Here is a 19,337-nt window from a genome sequence, read left to right on the forward strand (position 1 = left end):
TTGCGAACGAGAGTCGGGCGCTTGGCTGGATGGCGTAGTCAGTGAGAGTCTTTTGATGATGTGTGCTATACGAAGCGATGATACCACGAGATGAGGATGGGATATTGTCGAAGCACTGGCATTCATGCGCAGTAGGTCGAGGCAAGCTTAGCACATGTGTAGTCTGGTGATACACTGTTGATGGCAGAAGGCAGCAGAAGATGAGACATATCTTCACGAGCCGGGTTGGTGCAGCGCGACTCGGGAGCCTGCAGCTTGACAACTTCAGACGGGAACAGGTACGAGAGCTCGCCTCGCTCACTTGAAGCATATTGTGATTGTGCTAATCAGTTGTCATCACTTTATCGCAGCACGCTGAATCACAGCTCCGCCTCGCACTCGGCCGTTGATAATCCCTGTCCCGACTCGCGCGTTCCCAATCCCGCGTCACTACACCCGTTTGCACACAAACACTGCAACACGCGCGCCTGTTTGACTGCGCCTTCACTTCAGATACAAGCACTGTGCCGACATTCGCCGCCTGCGACTATTCAAAGCTACTTGCATGGTTCGTCTTGAGCAGTGCGTGTATCAGAGCTTGATTGGGCAGCTTTCACATGCATGTCTCGAATTTGACATCGCGTAGCCGCTTTAGCGTCGTTTGCCGGAAAACCAAGCTCTCCCGCCCACCATCACCAAAATCTTTCGTCTGAAAACTGCACTTTCTGTACATCACCACCGAATTCTCGTCGCGCATTCGCACAGCTTGGGTACAACAACAGCATGGCGCCTACGAAAGGAGAGGTGGACTTCCTCTACCGCCATTTGTTCCTCCCACCGAAGCTTCCGCAAACAGCAGAGGCCGCCAAAGGCGAGTCTGATCTCGACGTCAGCCTTCTGAAAGTCACACTCAGCGCACTCGAGAACTTCCGCAACCATGTCGCTCCAGCACAGCATAACGTTGTCGACGCAGCGTGCGAAATGCTTCGCCACGCGCAGCCTGTTCACTCCACGGGCTCTCTCAGCGAAGTACACATCCGCCAAGGACTTGAGAATATGGCAAGAGGAGGAAACACAACGCTTTTGCTCCACGTCAAGGCGCAGAACGCCGGTCTCATCGTGCGCAATGGTGGCGCTGAAGCAATCTTCGAACCATTCGAGCTGTCTCCGCTCAACAAGTCGGTCATGACGACAAAAGGCAGACTCGTCCGTGGGTTTCCAGCGACTGCGGTCGCCGTCCCCCTTTCGACCCTCGGCGACTCACGATTCCGCACGACCCTTGCTCAGACGCTTTCGCTGATGAGCCACCAGCCAGCACCGGGCATGCAACCACAGGCACGCAAGTCAGGTCAACTTCTCGACGAAGACCGGGACACTGCGCACCCCAGCATGGTCTGCAACTTTCTGCTGGGATTTCTCAAGGCCAACGGTGGACCGACGACGGTTACCGCAATCACTAAGCATACTCGAGAAGAGGTGATGTGGTCATCCGCACGCTCGCCATGGCGTCGATCTCCCCTATGGCTGCTCATCCGAGTCGGTCTCCAGTTGCATTTTACCCAAGCTGCTGGTAGTGCCGATCTCTATAAGCACTTCATGGTGTTCTTCATGGCTCACGTGCTTAGGCACATGTGGGACTTTGGCTTGTCTAGCGACAAGATCTACATCATGAACGCCAAGATTGTACGCCGACTACAGAAACTATCGATCGTGACGACAACCAAAGTCCTTCCTTCCCTGCAGGATCACATTCGCACAGTTCTACGGTCCTTCGGAAACATCCTCGCTGCGAGGTGGACGAAGATCCAAGATGGTGACAAGCGCAAGCTCGATCTTGCTTCTCTTTCCACTCTGGACTTCTTAAAAGATTCCTTGGTCGATCTGCCTGAGCTCGACAAGTATCTGTTGTCCTTACGCGCTCGTTCACGGGACAGTCAGCTCTCCAGCTTCGTTCCCACCTCGTCGCTGATCCAGTATTCATCCAGCGATCTACCCACTCTTAACGGACTGAGGTCCAATGATGACTATACTGTCGCGAACCTTCAGGGGTTCGAGCACTGGGTTGCGACTCACCTGAAAACCTGGATCAGCCTTCACCGCACTGAAGCTGGAACACCCGAAAAGCTACGTGCTGTGCTCGAGGCTTACCATAACATCGCCACAACCTGCTACGCGCGGAACCCTGAAGCTATATCTGTTATGCTGTTGACCCTGATGCAACTATGGGTCGCCTGTGACAAGTCCGCATGTGCTATCGTGCCACTGCTGGCCGAGTACAAGCCCGCAGTTCCAGGACATCTTCTGCAGAATCTTTTGCTGCCTCAAAAGGCTCAAATGGACAGACTACGACTCGTGGAGCAGTATCTCGAAGGACGCGATGGAACCTTACATGACTCAAAGCTCCTGTTCTCTACCGCTGACGCTCGTTGCTTTGCGGCAGTCTTTTTCGACCAGTCTTCTAAGCATCAGGATGTTCTGCGGTCCATCACCGCTCAGGCACACAAAGACAAAGCACAGAAACTGGCCGAGTTTGCGTCGCAAAAGGCGCAGTACAACGAATTGAAGCAGAAATACGACAGTCGTCAGTGCGAATACCGCACAGTCGTCCTTTCTACCTGGAACGGGGTGGAGGATACAGAACAGCGGCATGTCAATGGCTGCCTGAAGTGCGTGTACGAACGCGAGATGAAGGCTATGAGGATTCGTGTGTACGAAGATCCACTCCCATTGAGCGCTAGCCGAGCGACAGAAGCCAAGGTTATTGTCTTCGAGCTGGACGTGCCTGAAGCATTTGCATGTTGGCGGGACACTCGGAACTTCATTCTCCGGAAAGTGATGAAAGGCAGGCAGTCGGAAACAAGACCTCGAGCTTTTTATGGGCTCTCTTCTGACAGTCATCTCTCCAGCGACTTCAGGTCTTCCGGGACTCGTCGCATCGGACTTTTGTCGCAGGACAAGCCGCATGTTGCTACTCATCGCAATGGTGAACCAGTTTCTACGGCAAGATCAGATACAGTCTGTCGGCCAACTGGCTTGGCGTACAAATACTATGACAGCAACAGCGGATGCTTTGTGGATGCATTCGAGTTCAAGAACGAGATACCGGAGGACTGCACGTATCAGCTTCCTGCGCCTTCGAAGATGCTGCAGAAGTACATGGACCGACCAGCTGCATTACCAGATGGGCCAGGGCCCAATGTTGTCATCGCCAACCTGCATGAATGTCCTGCGCACATGGCACTAGACGAGTACAGGGAGTTGTGCACCGTCCCGCTTGGGCACCAGATTCAGTGGCACAACATCCTCGTTCAACTCCGCACGCCTGGTGTTGACTTCAAGAAGCTCGAGACCACACTGTTCATCCTGCAGTGCATATACCAAGTCGGTCCCCCTGACTCATCGACACTGAGATCAGGTCATGCACCTGTCGTGTATGAAGACCTTGCCAGACTCCTGCTTGTGAATCTACACTGTGCTGTCGAGCGCGTCAAAGCCAACTGGGAGTCTGCAAATGCATTGGCTAGTCTAGTGGCGATTGCAGCTCGAGTTCTTTCCTTGACTTCGGACAACTCAGTGAAATCATCATCCTTCGCGTTTCTGGCTCAGGCTCGAGACATTGCATTCCAGTGGATGATCTCTTTGAGGGAGAAAGCACACCGAGCAGCCGATCATAGCCAACGCGGCGCATTTTTGGCCAAGAGTGTGGAAGTAGCGCTGATCTGCGTGTCCACATTCGATGTTGACGATGAACATCTTCCGGCGGTGCTGGCGTCTCGGGAGGCCGGATCGGTCATGGTACAGTGCTCCATTGTTGTACGCGACGGCGCAAGAGGCCTCAACACTATGTCCGCTGGTCTCAGTGTTTTACAGCAACACAAGTTCAAGCGTCTGCTACATCGGGCTCGCCAGACCATGTCCGTTAATCATGCTGGCCTTGACGATGGCATCAAGCAGTCTTGGTCCGCATACCAGGCAGGCACGGGATGGGCAGTGGTCGGTCCAGCTGCTAGCAATTGGTTGGCAACAACGACCAAACTCGTATCGACTTCGGACGCCATGAGCGTTCACTACAACATCCTCACCGGCGAACTTTTGGTCAGAGGTCATCCTCTCAATCGGCCTCCCCAGATATATGAAGACACCCAGCTGTACTCAACACTATTTGGCAAGGCGGCTGTCGAGGTCATGCCCTCCAGTGTTCCTGGCATGCAGTTCTCCACGAAGCGCGAGTTCGCGGGCTATGCTGTCAATCTCGGCATTGAGGAGCACAAGTTTGGCTCAAACGACCTGCTGGTACGGGCACAGGATGAATGCAAGATCTACGAGACTGTTCCCTCGCGAGTGTGGCAAGGAGCGTTTCCAGTGGACTTCCAGGACGACTTCGTGCACTGGTACAATTCTACAGATGGTACTATCGAGTTCCGCCCAAAGACAACGCCCTGGGATAGCTCATCGCCAGAGATTTGGCTCCTGTCAAGAGACAAGGCCAAAGGCAAGTGGCAGCTGAGCAGAGCCGGTAGTCGTCTACTGAGCAGACACAGCCAGACTTCACAGCAAGTTTCAAAGATTCTGGATCCACTGGCCAATGATACCCGCATACATGTTACCACTGATTTTGCCGGCCGAAACCTCACCGCCGAGATACCGAAGTTGATGCTTGGCTTCAGTTTGAAGAAGAGCTCTTCAGATCTGATGTCGAAGGAACACCGCGGCATGCAGGTTGACGAAGATCAGTCCTTGGGCACTTTGATCGGCTTCCAGAACAAGCTGATGCTCAAGCACAAGGGCGACGGTCGCCGACTCGTGTTGCTTCCAGAATCCAAATTTTCATATGCAAAGACATCGAGCCATGTCACGGTCTCTGCCGACAAAGACAGCATCAGTCGAGTACATGATGCGCACGTCGATCCTCAACTGGGTCGACTTGTAGATCATGGCAGTCAGGAAAGCAAGATCATGCTGGCCTACCTTCACGCACTCACTTCCTTCTGCCTGACAGACCCTCTGACTGGGTTGACGGGGACCGAACAGGCGCTTACATTGCTGGCATCTGCTTCGATGCATTCTTTTCTGCGCCCGACACAAGGTAATCTGGACATGCTCGCCAAGATCGCAGGCATAACTCCAGGTCGAGATTACTATCCCGCTAATGAGAAGGTCATGCAGACGGTGTCTTGGGACGCTCAGCTCTCGTGTTTGTCACAACATGGCGCGCTGTACGACCACGTGAACCAAATCCTTGCTCGGGCGCAACAATCGGGCGTGTTCTATCCTGACTCGGATCTCGAGTTCCCGGAGTTCGACCATGTCGATGCATTCCTGCATGAGCGGGACACAATCAGATCCTCAGCCTTCCGAGTGGCTGGGTTCGGTGCTGAGTCTTTCACGACGTCTCTCGACATGCTTTACCAGACCACCGACAGGCCTTGTGGTACATCGCTCGAACAGAACGCCTACTCCACGACTCGCCTCCTTAGTGAGGATGCACCTCACCTTTGCGTGGGCCCTGGCGCCATGGGCTACTTGTGGAAGTTGATCAGCAGTGAGTGGACCATCTTCGGATCGAGGCAGGCAGTGAAGGCGGTGAAGCTACGATATGATGCTGGCTATCTCACAGACTGGCAGACCATGAGTGTCCAGAGCTTTCCGAGCCTTCATCAATTCCTTACGAATCGAGATCGTACGCAAGCACTGAAGTACGATCTGATGATGTGGCTCTCTACCCTGGCGTGTTCTAAGGACGTAAATTTGGCAATGATCCAGATCCTGGCTCTGTTCTGTACGAGCAGCACGTTCGCGGCGATCGTCCCACCCACCCCTGAAGCCTTTTTTCCCAAGAGCGGCAAGCAGGCTAGTAAGGGAGTGATAAAGACTGAAGTATCGAAGCATACTCGCAAGCTTTTGGACTGCCCAGAGAACAGCCTGAAGCCTAATAAATACGAGAAGAAGTCGCAGTATGAGGCTCGTCAGCTGCAGGTCCATCAGAGCAAGAGAGATTCCATCGTCGACATCTTCGTTGAGAATGTATACTCGCAGTGGCCCTGTGAGAACCCAGACATCCCGCAAGCTCCACGTCGAGCGAGCGACTACATCAAGGTGCAGGACGCCATGGTTGCGGTCAAGCCGGATTTCCAGCAATGGTACCACAACCGCTTGTTGTTCAATTGGCTTGTACAGATCGAGGATCAAGTTGAAACTTTCGAGGTCCGAAAAGCTTCTGCTCCCAGAATAACATTGTCGTACCCTGTGGTGCTTGCAAGGAGCGTAGGCCATATCTCCATCGATGATCTCTTCTCAGGCTTTGCGCCTAGTCTGCCACAGCAATGCCGCAAATTGGAGATCGATGATACACCGAGAGAGATTCGGCGTCGCTCGATCCGACTGAAATCGTCACGCTTGGTCGCACTGATTGAAGATCTGGGATCGTCAGCGGGCTCCTCCAAATTCGAAAAGTCGTACATCGAGGATCTCAGAGATAGTCAAGACTCTCTGCTCAGCCGGGACGACGGAAAGACTCCTGCCATCTATCTGACCGCAGATGATCTTACCAACCACCTCACTCAGTGTGAGAAGCGCGTGCACGATATCTACACTTTGCTCGAGGCTGCAGTCAACGCCGCTCCGCCCGCTAGGGAGTCTCGTCATTGGCCACGCGTATCGCCAGGCATGTTTCTCAGTCAGCTGGCCCGTGATCGCTGGGCCGCACTGCCTGAAGACTGGCAAAAAAGCATTGTGGAGTATGCCCTCGCTCTGACCGCTCTCCAGCGCGCGGCGCGAATGTTGAAGACTTTCCGAGTGTCCGGGCAGGTGACTCAAGATCTGGTCAATGAGCTTCGCAACTCCGGCCACACGAATTGGGATGCAACAGATCACCCGGAGTCACTGTTGATTGAGGTGGAGAGTGCCATCATGATCCGAGAGGTTCAAGAGGACATCGCCGCCATGATGCGCCAGCCACCGTCTAATGAGAACAGCGTGATGCAACTGAACATGGGCGAAGGCAAGTCGTCTGTTATTGTCCCGATTGTGGCGGCCGCTCTCGCCGACGGCAAGACACTCACGCGTGTCATTGTTGCGAAGCCGCAGTCCAAGCAGATGGCCGAGATGCTTATCTCCAAGCTTGGAGGCTTGGTGAATCGGCGCATCTACTATATGCCGTTCTCTCGATCATTGAAATTGACTGTCGCGGCAGCAGAGACCGTCGCCTCAATCTGTCGCGAGTGCATGGAACAGGGTGGCATCATGCTTGTGCAGCCAGAGCACATCCTGTCCTTCAAGCTCATGGCTCCGGAATGTTACATCTCGGGTTATGAACTGGTCGGTCGCTCCCTGATGAAGACTCAAGACTTCTTCGATAGCACCGCCCGAGACATCGTGGACGAGAGCGACGAGAATTTCAGTGTTCACTTCGAGCTCATCTACACCATGGGCTCTCAGCGACCCATCGACATGAGCCCATATCGTTGGTTGCTCGTCCAGGAAATCATGAGCCGCATCAGATCGCTGGCGCCAGACATTGCGAGTGATCTACCCGATTCGTTGGAGATCTCACCTACTGTTCCCGGCAGCTTTGCGAGAATTCGCATTCTGAAAGCGGATGCTGAAGCTCGTCTAGTCCACGATGTTTCGCAGCACATCTGCGACAATGGTGTCCCAGGCTTGCCTATTCACAGACAGGCCAAGCAGACTCGGGACGCTGTCTTCACGTATATCACGCAGTTTGATCTTGATGCCGACCAGATTGCCGCGGTCGAGAACAGCACTATCTGGACCGATACGACAAAGGACACCTTGCTGCTGCTTAGAGGTTTGCTTGCCGGAGGTGTGCTTGCTTTTGTGTTCGGCAAGAAGCGATGGCGAGTGAACTATGGCACTGCCGTCCGCACTCCGCCAACCAAGCTGGCTGTACCCTACAGGGCGAAGGACAATCCATCTCCATGCTCCGAGTTCAGTCACCCCGATGTGGTCATCATGCTCACTTCTTTGTGCCACTACTACGATGGACTGCACGACGAAGACATGTTCAATGCCTTGCGACACCTGATGAAGTCGCATCAAGCTGAGATTGAGTACCAGGCATGGGTCAAGGACGCGAACAATCTCCCAACCGCGTTCATGCAAGTCCAAGGCATCAACCTCAAAGATGAAGAACAGTGCACATCTGTCCTGTTTCCCTGCTTGAACCGCGGCAAGAGCGTAGTTGATTACTTCCTGGCTCACATCGTCTTCCCAAAGGAAATGAAGGAGTTCCCGCACAAGCTGTCCGCCTCGGGTTGGGACGTCGGCAAGTCAAAGACACACGCCACCACGGGTTTCAGCGGCACTTGTGACTCGAAGGCACTTCTGCCTCTGAGCGTCAAGCACCTAGATCTACCGAAGCAGAAGCACACCAATGCTCTCGTGCTCGAGCACCTTCTCCAGCCGGAGAACTCCGTGCAACTGATGCCGCGAGCTACGATGGCATCTCTCACAGATGCGGAGCGACTGTTGCAGGTCGTTGTCTCGCTCAAGCCGCAGGTACAAGTCATCTTGGACGTTGGTGCCCAGATCCTGGAGCTCGACAATTTCCAAGTGGCTCAAAAGTGGCTGGAGATGCACGGAGATCAGCAGAAGGAAGCTGTGGTCTTCGTCGATGACAATGATGAGCTCCAAGTCGTCAATCGTGGCGGCCGCGTCGAGTCATGGAAGACATCGTCTTACGTCTCTCGACCGGATGCGTGCCTCGTCTTCTTGGACGAGGCGCATACACGTGGCATCGACATCAAATTGCCACCGGAGTATCGGGCTGCTGTGACGCTGGGTGCGAACCTGACCAAGGATAGACTGGTCCAAGCATGCATGCGCATGCGCAAGCTCGGAAAGGGCCAGACTGTGGTGTTCTGTGTGTCTGATGAGATCCAGTCGAAGATCCTCGCTTGTACCGGAAAAGGCCAAGGCGCAGATATCGGGCTCGCTGATGTCCTCCGGTGGTCAATCACAGAGACCTGGTCGGAGAGCAGACACAGTATGCCACTGTGGACTGTGCAAGGCCAGCGCTTTGTCACTCAAGAGAAGACCTGGCAGGACATGTCTCGCAATGGCATCACCACTTTGACTAAGTCAGGCGCGGAGAGACTTCAAGAGCCCGAAGCCGAGTCCATCGATGACAGATATCGTCCTCTACCAGACACCGGCACGACTCTATTGAGCCAGCTGACAAGCTCGCCCGACCCGGATCTGCAGCAGATTGTTGGGAGATGCAGCCAGTTCGACGATCTGCGATTCGACTCGAGCACATTGCAAGAGGAGCAAGAGCGAGAACTGTCTCCAGAGATTGAGCAAGAGCGCGAAGTGCAGAGACCATCAGCAGCTCAGCCCGAGCAGCACCAGTTGCATGATGACGTCATCAAATTCGTGCAGACAGGCGTCTACCAACCTGGTTCCGAAGCCTACACGACAGCTTTCAGAGCTCTGAGCGACACAACTGCCGCCAAGACCTCAGGCTTCAACGTCAAGAGTTTGAATGGCGGTCCCAAGCTGCTCATCACTGCAGACTGCGCGCGTACAGTAAAGAAAGTTGGCGCTTCGTTCGTATCTGACCAGTACCAGCGACACGTCCAATGGGTCCTGACGAGCCAGTCGCGTGGAAGCACCTCGATCACTTCCATGATGATCGTCAGTCCGGTCGAGGCACAAGGTCTGTTGGCTCATGTCCGCGCCTCGCGCACGGCGGCATTGCATCTCTTCAAGGCTCGTACCAACATGGGCTACAGCTCCCTGGACCAGCTGAACCTCTTTACCATGCCTCTCCAGACAACGCCCAGACAGATTCCCCGCGCTCTATCTGTTCGGCTCCAGCTCTTCTCCGGACAGCTATACATCACTTCTTTCGAAGACTACCTGGAGATCTGCAAGTTCTTGGGTCTGTCAACGGAGGCAGCAAAGGACGGTTGGGATGTCGCAGCCGATGGGTTCATCCTCAAGGATGGGGATGGTCGTCGTGGAGGTAGCTCTGGACTGACTCAGAGTCCTGTGCAGTTCTTGAAAGTCTTGATGACGAAGGTGCGGAGGAACGGCGAGGGCATTTCGAAGACTCATATGGGCAAGTTGTTGGAAGGCGCGCTCTTCCAGCGGTCCGACTTTGACAATGTCGAAGAGGAGCCATGAGTCTTTCAGGTTGTTGGATATCATAGAGCTCGGCTGGAAACTGCTAGTGGGCAGGACTGGGTCTAGGCATAGATGAGTACTTGCATGACACAGTATAGCGTATCGCTTGGATAGGCCACACAATGCTTCGACATGATCACTTGTGCAAGATGTTGCTGGTAACGTTAGTGGTAAGAGCTCCACGCGACGCGTTCGTGGCTTCCTCGCGATCGTGCTTACTCATCGCTTCTCTGACTTCGTCTCTTGCAAGGACTGGTTTCACCGCACTTGTTTCTATCGCCTTCACAAGATCAAGTTCATCAGCGGCCACCGGTCCGATCCATGCATCTCTCTCACATTCACATACCGATCTACCGGAAGAACCTCGCTCCCACCCGCTGTCAAGTTTCAACACGACCATCACCGTGCTCCTCGACATCAGGCCACCACGAGCTCGGTCCGCGTCAACCCGGTAGAGTTGTGGCAGTCTGGCAGAGTGAAGCCTGTGCAGGCTATCTCGAGCAGGACACCCATGCATCCTCCATTGCACACTCGCGAATCAAATGGGCTGTAGCGTGAGTGCAACATCGCTGATGTGCGGCTGGATGATCCAGGTGACGGAATTAGATATGTCGCGAGGCTCACCCGAGATATTCTCGAGACGCCTGTAAATTGTAATAGAAGCCATGTGCAAATTTCCATCATCTGAGTAAGAAGGTGTCCTTGGCTCACCTGACACCCAACCTTTGCGATGCCTTTTCCAAGCCTTTCCCTAACAGCGCTCCTTGCACTCTCTGGCTATGCTAGTGCAGAGTTTGGACTTGCTGGCCAGCTATTCCAACTAAGCGGATCCTCTGGAGTCAACAATGCGAAATTGGTGAGTGTTTCCGCCTGCAGCCACATATTGAGGTACAATCTAACACATCTTCCCATCAGGCCTGGGCCAATGTCAACGGTGCCACGATATATCAAATTGAACAGGCCAGCGACGGTGGTTTCCAGGCCGTTGGAACGACCACCGGTGATACCTACGATGTCTACGCCCTCGGAAGCGGTACTTACACCTTTCGTGTGACTGCTCTCAACGGCAACAGTCAAGTCGATCAGTCAAGCACTGTCCCATTGACGGCCTTCGCACCACAGGGGCGGTACAATACCTACGACAACACCGTACCATCTCCGCTGTTGATTAAGTCGAAGCTTCAAGCTAATGGCATTTACTATCGGTACAACTACGAGTCAGCAGATGGTGGCTTCAATCGCTTTGTTGAGCAGACTTCGCAAGACGGCTACACATTCAGTGGCGATAAGACAGTACTCACCCGCGATGTCCTTTGCGCTTCTGTTGACAATGGCTGCAAACTCGAGGCGATACAGTTCCTTCCACATCCAACCACAGGGGACTTCATCATGTGGGCTCATTTCGAGGAGGCTTCAGGGTACGGCTTAGGCCAAGTGGCCGTTGGTAAGTGACATGTGGTACTCAGCGCGCACTTCGTATGCTGACTTGGTTGGCAGCGCATGCCACACCTGGAGGGCAGATGAGTTTCGATGGCACGTTCAAGCCTCTCGGAGACGACTCGAGAGACATGAACTTCTTCAGTGATGGTGATAAGGCCTATCTGACGACCGCAACGGACACCAACACGAATAACAATATATACTCCCTTGATGCAAGATGGACCGCAGTCTCGCAACGGCTGGCCCAAGTCAATGTCAATCAACATCGAGAGGCACCTGCTGTGATCAAGTCAAATGGCTGGTATTATCTATTCACGTCTCGAGCTTCTGGATGGCTTCCTTCGACCCCACAATACATCGCTGCCCAAGATATGGCTGGTCCATGGAGCGATCCGGTAAACGTCGGCAACGCGGCTACCTTTTCCGCTCAATCAGGCGGCGTCAATTCGTTATCGAGTGGGCAATTCGAAATGCATGCCAACCAGTGGAGTTCGAACTGGCCGACTAAGGGTGGACCAACGCGCTCATTGATGCTTCCCATCTCGCAGTCAGTAGGAGGTGGTTTCACTTCGTATCACTTCTACCCCACCGTACAATACTCAGACGATATCAACACTCCCGGGCAAGGCATGTATGGAGTACAATCAGGCCGGATCCTCTCTGTTGGCAAACCATCGTCCTCAAACGCCGGTACCCAAGGCATCGCCCTCGCCAACGATGGCATTCAGGACACTCCAGGACAATTCTGGAAACCTAGTGCTGTGCCATTCTCGTATCAGATTGATCTCCAGGACTCCCATGTCATCTCACAGGTTGATCTATCGACAAATATGGTTTCAGGGTCGGAGACTTTCTACCGCTTCACTGTAGATGGGAGCACAGATGGAAGCACCTGGACGACACTGGTGGATCAGAGCAAGAATGTGGATGTCGGCTTTAAGCCGTCTTTCCCAACGTCGACTGAGAGTTTCAGATATGTCAGGATCAATGTGGATGCGGTGATCAACAATGTCAATGGCAATGCTGCCGACTGGGCTGTTGGTGTTTTGGAAGTGACTGTCTATGGCGACTAGAGGTTTGTCAGCGCGTACACCGAAAGAGCTGGGCACTGTTCTGATGAGAGCTTTAGATAGGCGGTCGTCGACAAAATTCAGTATCTAGCACCGAGCCAGGTCCCATAGTGGAGCAAGTACTATGGACAAAGTTCGTTGCCACCGGGCGCGTCGTCGTCTTTGCTACGGACGCTGTTGTTTAAACCTGACAGCGGGCTGAAGCGATGTGTAGAGCATAGCGACATGCGCGAAGCACCCGCGCATTGCTGTCGTCCCATCAAGTCTGGAGGTTCGCAAAGGCTAGTCGTTGCAATGGACCCAAGTGGTAATTGTCTCTGTCCACAGCTCTTGGAGACGATTCCAATACTTCTATATGTGCCTTTCGTTCGATTCTGGACATTCATTCGACCGAGTCGACCTTGATCAAGACTGCGCTAGCACTAATCATTCATCCTGCCGCCAAAGCTACTAGTGATGTTCATCCAGAGTACCAAAAGATGTCGGGTTGACTGTTTGTGTGTGGTTGAAGAGAAGCTCTGGCCGGAAAGTGGTTTCGATTGGACTTCCAGGGCCGCAGACACCTCGTACAGCCAACGAGGCGCGCCCATGTAAAGCCTCGCCTAAAGCATGGTCGTGTATACTCTATCGATACGCTTCCGGAAGGGGGAGGATGTGAAGCATAGTACGAGCGGTCCATACGCAACATGGTCGCGCTCACGCCGCTTTTCACAGGACGTCTTGGCAACGTTTTTTGCAAGGATGCGTGAGGTTTGACGGTTCAACTTCGCGCACACTTCTTGGAAAAGCTGAGTCAGTCCTGAGCTCGACAACAACAACATTCAAATCGATCATCTGCGATGTCTTCGTGGCAACATTACCAAGGCCCACCTACGCCTCCACCTGCAATGCCGTACTATGGCCAACCTCAACTGCAACCTCAAACACAACCGCACCCGCAACCTCAACCTCAACCGCAAAATCAGCAACCGCCTTTCCCACCGGCGTATCATTTTCATCCAATCTTCGATCCTGTGTGGGGATGGTATCGTCCGCCGCCTCAACCTCGACCTGCGTGGTACTACCCGCCGCCTCAACCTCAACCTGCGTGGTCCTACCCGCCGCTTCAACCTCACCCCATGCCGGCACCCTTTCCTCCTCCGCCAGCGTACCCTCAACCGCAACCTTGGTACCCGGCGCCGCAACCTCCATACTCGAATGCATGGCCGGCCTCTCGGTCAGTGCACACGCATGCAGTGCTGCCGCAAGCTCCACCTCAACCCGCTCCCGCTGCAGTAAGATGTCGCCAACGCGTCCTTGTATGAGCGGTCGTACTTACCAGTGACCATAGCCAACAGCTTCGAACAACGTAACATCAACCGATCTCGGTCTTGAACCGAATTCCATACTCTTCAGGTATGCTCTTCCCTGGCTGAGGTGGTACAGCATCCGATTGACAAAGCGGCAGAGACAGGAGCAGTTTAACTTCGTGGACAGCACAACGACCGCGCCAACGAGTGGAACACCACACGCGCGAACTGTGAGTCATGGTGCCTCAAAGATTTACGATAATACTCTGACACTCGAACAGGACACCGACCAACGCTCTCGCGCCGTAACTTTACAAAGCGACTCGCAACACGAGCGCCTGGCAACTTCACCTCCGCAGCCAACGCAAGCGCAACTTTGGTCCACAACCCACCCTGAACCTGAATCTGGCCCAGCAGCCAACCTCGAATCGTCCTGGCACAGCTCGCGGTCCCGCCATGCTGCGCCACTAAGGGAAATACTTCGCCGCAACGAAGCGGATAACCGTCGTGACCAAGACGCTCGTCGTCGTTATCCACGGATATGATACTGTCGTCCGACTGATGCAAGCAACATGGACCTGACTGCTATTCGAACTAGCTTCCAAGTCCATGATGCCTGCCTCAATGGGCTTGAGATCATCGTCACTCGCCCGGGATGCCTGCCTACCTGACCTTCTAGTCAAGTATGCAAGCAACCTTACAGGCTTGAGAACATGCTCATCTCGGCTGTCTGACTTACTGGCCTCTGGTCAATTCGTCAAGCAACCTTGAGATTTGAGTCTTTTGAACTTTTTTGTATACTTTAGTGTAGATGAACCTATGCACGAGGCATCAAACATACCACGAACGCGTCTCAGTTCCCAGTCCGCGAAAACGTTCCTTCCCGATGGCGACCACAGTGATGACGCGAGCCAATGTACAGCCGGTAATGCCAAAGACTGTTGTGCGCGAGGACTTCATTGCTCGTATCTGCCCCTGCTACACATCTCTGTGGCCATCTGGACCAATCTACTCGATGACGAAAAGCGAGACAAACGAAACCCTGATTTACGCGTGATACCCATCTCTCACTTGAGTAACCTATGTCACCACGATCCTCATGCCACCCACGACCTCCTCTTCATCAAAGTAGCCAGGTCGCCAGCGTGGCACCATACGGTACATGCTCGCTCCAGCAAAGCTCACAGCACTTCCCTTGCAGAGCTCCGGCGGCTCAAAATTCTCGAGGGCCTCTTCATCAGTGTAGGGATCGCCCTTCGCACTGCGACTCGTCTTGGTATGTGCCTGTACCGGCAGGGAGTCCGACGGCTCTGAAGAAGGATCACCATCCGTCATGCCGCCGGCAGCATAGTCGTCACTCGAAGTTGGAAGTGGCTTCTTAATCCAGCTCTTCGCTGTACCTAGAGCGGTGTTTATCTTTATTTTGATGGGCGACTGGATAGTGCCATTCTGGGTCAGTCCGTTCTGACGCCGACGTGCTGATGGAGTGACCGGCAACGATGGAGCTATCTGCTTGACCAGCCTGCCCGTGGGAGACGCGCCGAGCTCAAGGGCCAAATCGGCGCGATCTTGGTCGTGCACTGGTGGCGATATGCGTGAGTCGACTCGTCCAGATCGGTGCCTGGCTTTCTTCTTCGGTGGTTCGCCTGCACGCTGTGCAACTAGAACGCCGGGCGATGTTGAGCGTAATGTGTTCGGTGCTGGAGTCTCTCCTGGCATCTGACACGCGGCCTTCTTGAACCTCTTAGACTCCATGCGAAGTGGTTCAAGTACAAAGCCACTCTCACTGCCGTGCTTCTTGCCATTGCCAGTGCTGATCACGATGTCGATCACTGCTAGGTGCGAGGCGTCCTTCACATGCTCGGGCAACGGCACTGTGGCAAGAGCGCTCAGAAACGCAGCGCTTGGTGACGGACTGCCATCCTCGTCAACACCTCGATCGTGTGCTTCTTCTGCAAGCGCAGCGCTTATGGTATCCCAACGACTCTGTGCAGTCTGCGAAGCAACTATTGCTTGCCCCGCTTCCCGATACACCCACGGCTTCTCTATCTGACGGTGGATGCGCATGCCAGAGAAGCGTGTATCTACGTTGGTGCTGATATTGACATTCGCCCTTCTAGGGTTGATGTACTCGCTCCCCATCAAGGCGCCATTCAAGAACACCTCGATCTTCAAGTCTGGCGTTTTGACAACTGTCCGCTGGGGAGCCAGACTCTTGATGTGTGTTCTGGTCCTAGTTGCCACGGTCAACATCAGCGCTTGCGGATCTTGTTCGAGGTTGATGCCCGTCTGCGCTGGGTGAATGGCGAGCGCAGGGGAGGCGGACATTTCTGCCAGCGAGTGAGATGTCGGAATAGCGCCCCGAGGTGAAGATGGAGAGCTTCTGGGCAGTGGCTGCTCGCGTGAGATGGCATTTGGCAAGCGCTCAGATGCTTCAGCCATGAGGAAGGGGGTGCTTTCATCCGTGCCTGCCTCGTGTCAGCTGCCGCCGGTAGTTTTGATTGCCAGCACGTGTACTCGCCAAGAAACTGCAGCACGCCCGGACTTTTGGCTTTATCATTGGGTCCAATAGGTCCAATCGGCCTCTCGCGCAGTTTTTGTCCAGCGTCAAAAGCCTTCTTGACGCGCTTCTCTTGTTGCGAGATGTCGCCGAGGTTGATGGTGTCGGAGAGAGTTGCCTGAAGAGGCGCTATCGAGAGCGTGGCGGTGATGCCTCTTGCACTGAAGCTCGGCATTGTCTGAGGTTCATGGTAGTGTATGTGCGATGTTTGTTGTAGCGGCTTTCGCGTATGTTCCGGAAGGAAGTCGCGTACTTGAGCGTTTTAGATCGGCCCACCTGGACACTAAGTGGCGTCCGCATTCAGTAGGAGCGTTCGTTCACATGCCATTGCTGCCACACGAAGGCCAATTAAGAGTCTTACTAGGCCCTTCCATGCCACTGAGACTCGAGCGTCGTGCACTAAGAGCTCAAGGCACGACGAGCTGGTAGGAATTACAGCACGTTCGCATCTTCAACTCGAGCATAAATCGTCTTGGTACGGTGCACTTCATCGCGATCAGGCATCCACTTCTTCGTTCGCATCGTTAAGACATCATGAAATCGTCGTAATCGTAGCAGTTCTCTCCTTTTACGTCCGTTCCCGTCCCTCTGTGATAATGCCCAGACTTGGCTCCTCGAGGCTGTCTCCCAGCTCCACCATAGACCGGTCGTAAACCCTCCCAATCGACATATCGAACGTGTCATCACCTTCATATGGCTCGTCCAAGTCATTACCCTCGAGCACAAGCTCGCCATCTGTATCTATGTCCATCTTATTATCATCATCAACCTCGTGCACTCGCTCCTCCTCAAACTCGCCCTTCTTGAAAGCCTCTACCACATTCCTCCTTGTGCGCTCGACGATGCTCCTAATCCTGACTTGCTCCGTCCCGGTGACGGCCCTTCCATTGACGAAGCCCGGTAATCTCTCGCCAGTATCAACATCCCTCCCTTGCAGTAGACTCGCAAATGCATGGTCCATCTTGTTAAGCAGCTTGAAGAGTCCTTTCGGACTAGGCGGCATTCCTTGCACCAACGTCTCAATGAACAGCGCAATACTGATCAAGTAAGAAACCTGCAGATGCGGACTGCCACTAATCCAGATAATATCGACCAACTCCTCGATGTCCTTACAAGCCTCCTTCATAGTCCCATAGCCCTTCACATCACCCCATACATCTGTCTTGTCGCGATCGATGTTCGAGAAGTGCTTGTTGCATGGGGAGGTGCGTTTTGCGAAGCGTCGCTGGATATGGAGTATCTGTTGGTCTGCGTAGCGTATGAGCGCGCCTTCCTTGGTACCACCGGCTCGAAGGGGCGAATCGCGAGGGCGTGGTAGGATTGGCTTGCCGCTGGTCGTGCTCGATATCGTGGACGAGGCTGCTGGGGACAGGAGGAAGCCGCCGCTTGGTGGTGGTGGTGGTGGTGGTGGTGATGTTGCCATGATCGGCGTGTAATGTCGTTCAAGGTGGCATGAGGGCGTTGGAAGTTGAGTGTCGCCGGGTACAGACTGGGTAATCTTTCTGGTGATCGAGTCGAGCGCGTAAAGTGAAGTGGTGCAAAACGGCGCGTGAAAGCAGAACGAGGGTCCGGGCTTGAGGCTAAAAACGCCACTGACAAGGAAGCACCAAGTAGCAATGACAGACGGATTCTCGTCTTGAAAGCACAATTGAGCTCACGATGAACACGGAGACGAGCAGAAGAATGTCGTCAAGAAACATTACGTTCAACCATACTATATAAGTACAAGGTTCGTGGTCCTTCATGTCCTTCGCTATGCTGAAGCCTGTTCATGCAGGATATCATAAGTCGTGCGATGAAGTCGATGTTCTCGAGGCCCCTCGCGTGGTGTGTCTTGTCGGCTTACTTATGCGTTGAATTCGATCGATCGCTTTGGCGTGAGACCGCATTGAGACACATCAACCTGGGTCACAGTGGCCTCGACACGTCCCTTTGCCACAGCCTGTCCACCAGTGAGCCTGTCCATGGCCTCTTTGCTGAGGTTGACGCCTTGAGCAACATGGTCCATGGCCACGAAGTTGATGCTGTTGCCATTGTATCTGGACTGTGTCAGCGTTGAAAAGGACCCTTGGCTGATCATTAGACTTACGTGACTTGGTAGCATTTTCCACATTGTGGTGAGTTCCAGCCAGCAATGTCGCTCGAGCCACCGATGAGTGGGAAGCCTGGGATAGCTCCCTGTGTCTGGTAGCCGTACTTGGTGATCAGACCATTATCACCATCGGAGCAAGAGACGACCGTAAGTGCGCGGCCAGCTTGATCGTATCCCTCATCGTAGCTAACTGTGGTGGCAGAGGCGACAGCCGCGATGGCAGAGATGATTCCAGCGGTCTTCATGTTCGCAGAATTGATGTGTTACTGATTCTTGGGTCGGAACTGGTGATGCTGAGCTGTTCTCGATGTTATCTGTATGCTGGTGGCTGTTGCTGATGATGAGGAGAGGACGGTTGAAGGAAATCAGACGAGCTTATATGTGCCAACAAGTACGCACTGTCGCTGCCAATGTATAGCACACTTGCCTCATGATGTCCGGCAGGGGTGGACCTCAATACGAAGGTCTGGTGACGCGCATACCATATTCAGAGCTCGCTCACAACGTCAAAGTGGAGTATGTCTCTTGCCGCAGCCAGCGAAAACATCGTCCTGGGCCCGTATCCGGATGAAGGAAGATGTAGAAGGCTTGGCCTGTACTTCGTAGCTGCTGGGAGGAGATCAGCTTGTAAGTTGTGGCGATGCAAGGAAAGTATGTTCTAAATCGGGCAGCTTCGGTATGAGGTCGCTAAGACATGATGTAACGCAGTAGCTGTGGCGGATAGTCAAGTACTACAGCGATGCAGTCTCTTCACCGATCTG

The 19,337-nt window shown here is 53.8% G+C and overlaps 6 protein-coding genes across 6 annotated transcripts; 2 read left to right on the plus strand and 4 right to left on the minus strand.

Moving 5' to 3' along the window:
- Positions 1-762: 762 nt before the first annotated feature.
- CLAFUR5_11882 (uncharacterized protein) lies at positions 763-10,125 on the plus strand (the record flags this gene model as incomplete). The annotated part of the gene is made up of 1 exon (XM_047911030.1): positions 763-10,125. One exon carries the CDS (start codon positions 763-765, stop codon positions 10,123-10,125), a length of 9,363 nt encoding a protein of 3,120 aa, XP_047767039.1.
- A 730-nt stretch (positions 10,126-10,855) lies between these two features.
- On the plus strand, positions 10,856-12,638 carry CLAFUR5_11883 (uncharacterized protein; the record flags this gene model as incomplete). Its single annotated transcript, XM_047911031.1, has 3 exons — positions 10,856-10,981; positions 11,041-11,569; positions 11,623-12,638. The coding sequence occupies 3 exons, from the start codon at positions 10,856-10,858 to the stop codon at positions 12,636-12,638; spliced, it is 1,671 nt and encodes a 556-aa protein (XP_047767040.1).
- An 867-nt stretch (positions 12,639-13,505) lies between these two features.
- CLAFUR5_11884 (uncharacterized protein) lies at positions 13,506-13,826 on the minus strand (the record flags this gene model as incomplete). The annotated part of the gene is made up of 1 exon (XM_047911032.1): positions 13,506-13,826. The coding sequence occupies one exon, from the start codon at positions 13,824-13,826 to the stop codon at positions 13,506-13,508; it is 321 nt and encodes a 106-aa protein (XP_047767033.1).
- Positions 13,827-15,004: 1,178 nt separating this feature from the next.
- Positions 15,005-16,659, minus strand: CLAFUR5_11885 (uncharacterized protein; the record flags this gene model as incomplete). Its single annotated transcript, XM_047911033.1, has 2 exons — positions 15,005-16,392; positions 16,446-16,659. The coding sequence occupies 2 exons, from the start codon at positions 16,657-16,659 to the stop codon at positions 15,005-15,007; spliced, it is 1,602 nt and encodes a 533-aa protein (XP_047767034.1).
- Positions 16,660-17,052: 393 nt separating this feature from the next.
- On the minus strand, positions 17,053-17,907 carry CLAFUR5_11886 (uncharacterized protein; the record flags this gene model as incomplete). The annotated part of the gene is made up of 1 exon (XM_047911034.1): positions 17,053-17,907. One exon carries the CDS (start codon positions 17,905-17,907, stop codon positions 17,053-17,055), a length of 855 nt encoding a protein of 284 aa, XP_047767035.1.
- Positions 17,908-18,330: 423 nt separating this feature from the next.
- Positions 18,331-18,821, minus strand: CLAFUR5_11887 (Ecp45; the record flags this gene model as incomplete). The annotated part of the gene is made up of 2 exons (XM_047911035.1): positions 18,331-18,523; positions 18,574-18,821. The coding sequence occupies 2 exons, from the start codon at positions 18,819-18,821 to the stop codon at positions 18,331-18,333; spliced, it is 441 nt and encodes a 146-aa protein (XP_047767036.1).
- Between the last annotated feature and the right edge of the window lie 516 nt (positions 18,822-19,337).

The sequence above is a fragment of the Fulvia fulva genome, chromosome 10 (genome assembly GCF_020509005.1).
Source record: "Fulvia fulva chromosome 10, complete sequence".
In the NCBI taxonomy this organism is placed as follows: Eukaryota; Fungi; Ascomycota; class Dothideomycetes; order Mycosphaerellales; family Mycosphaerellaceae; genus Fulvia; species Fulvia fulva.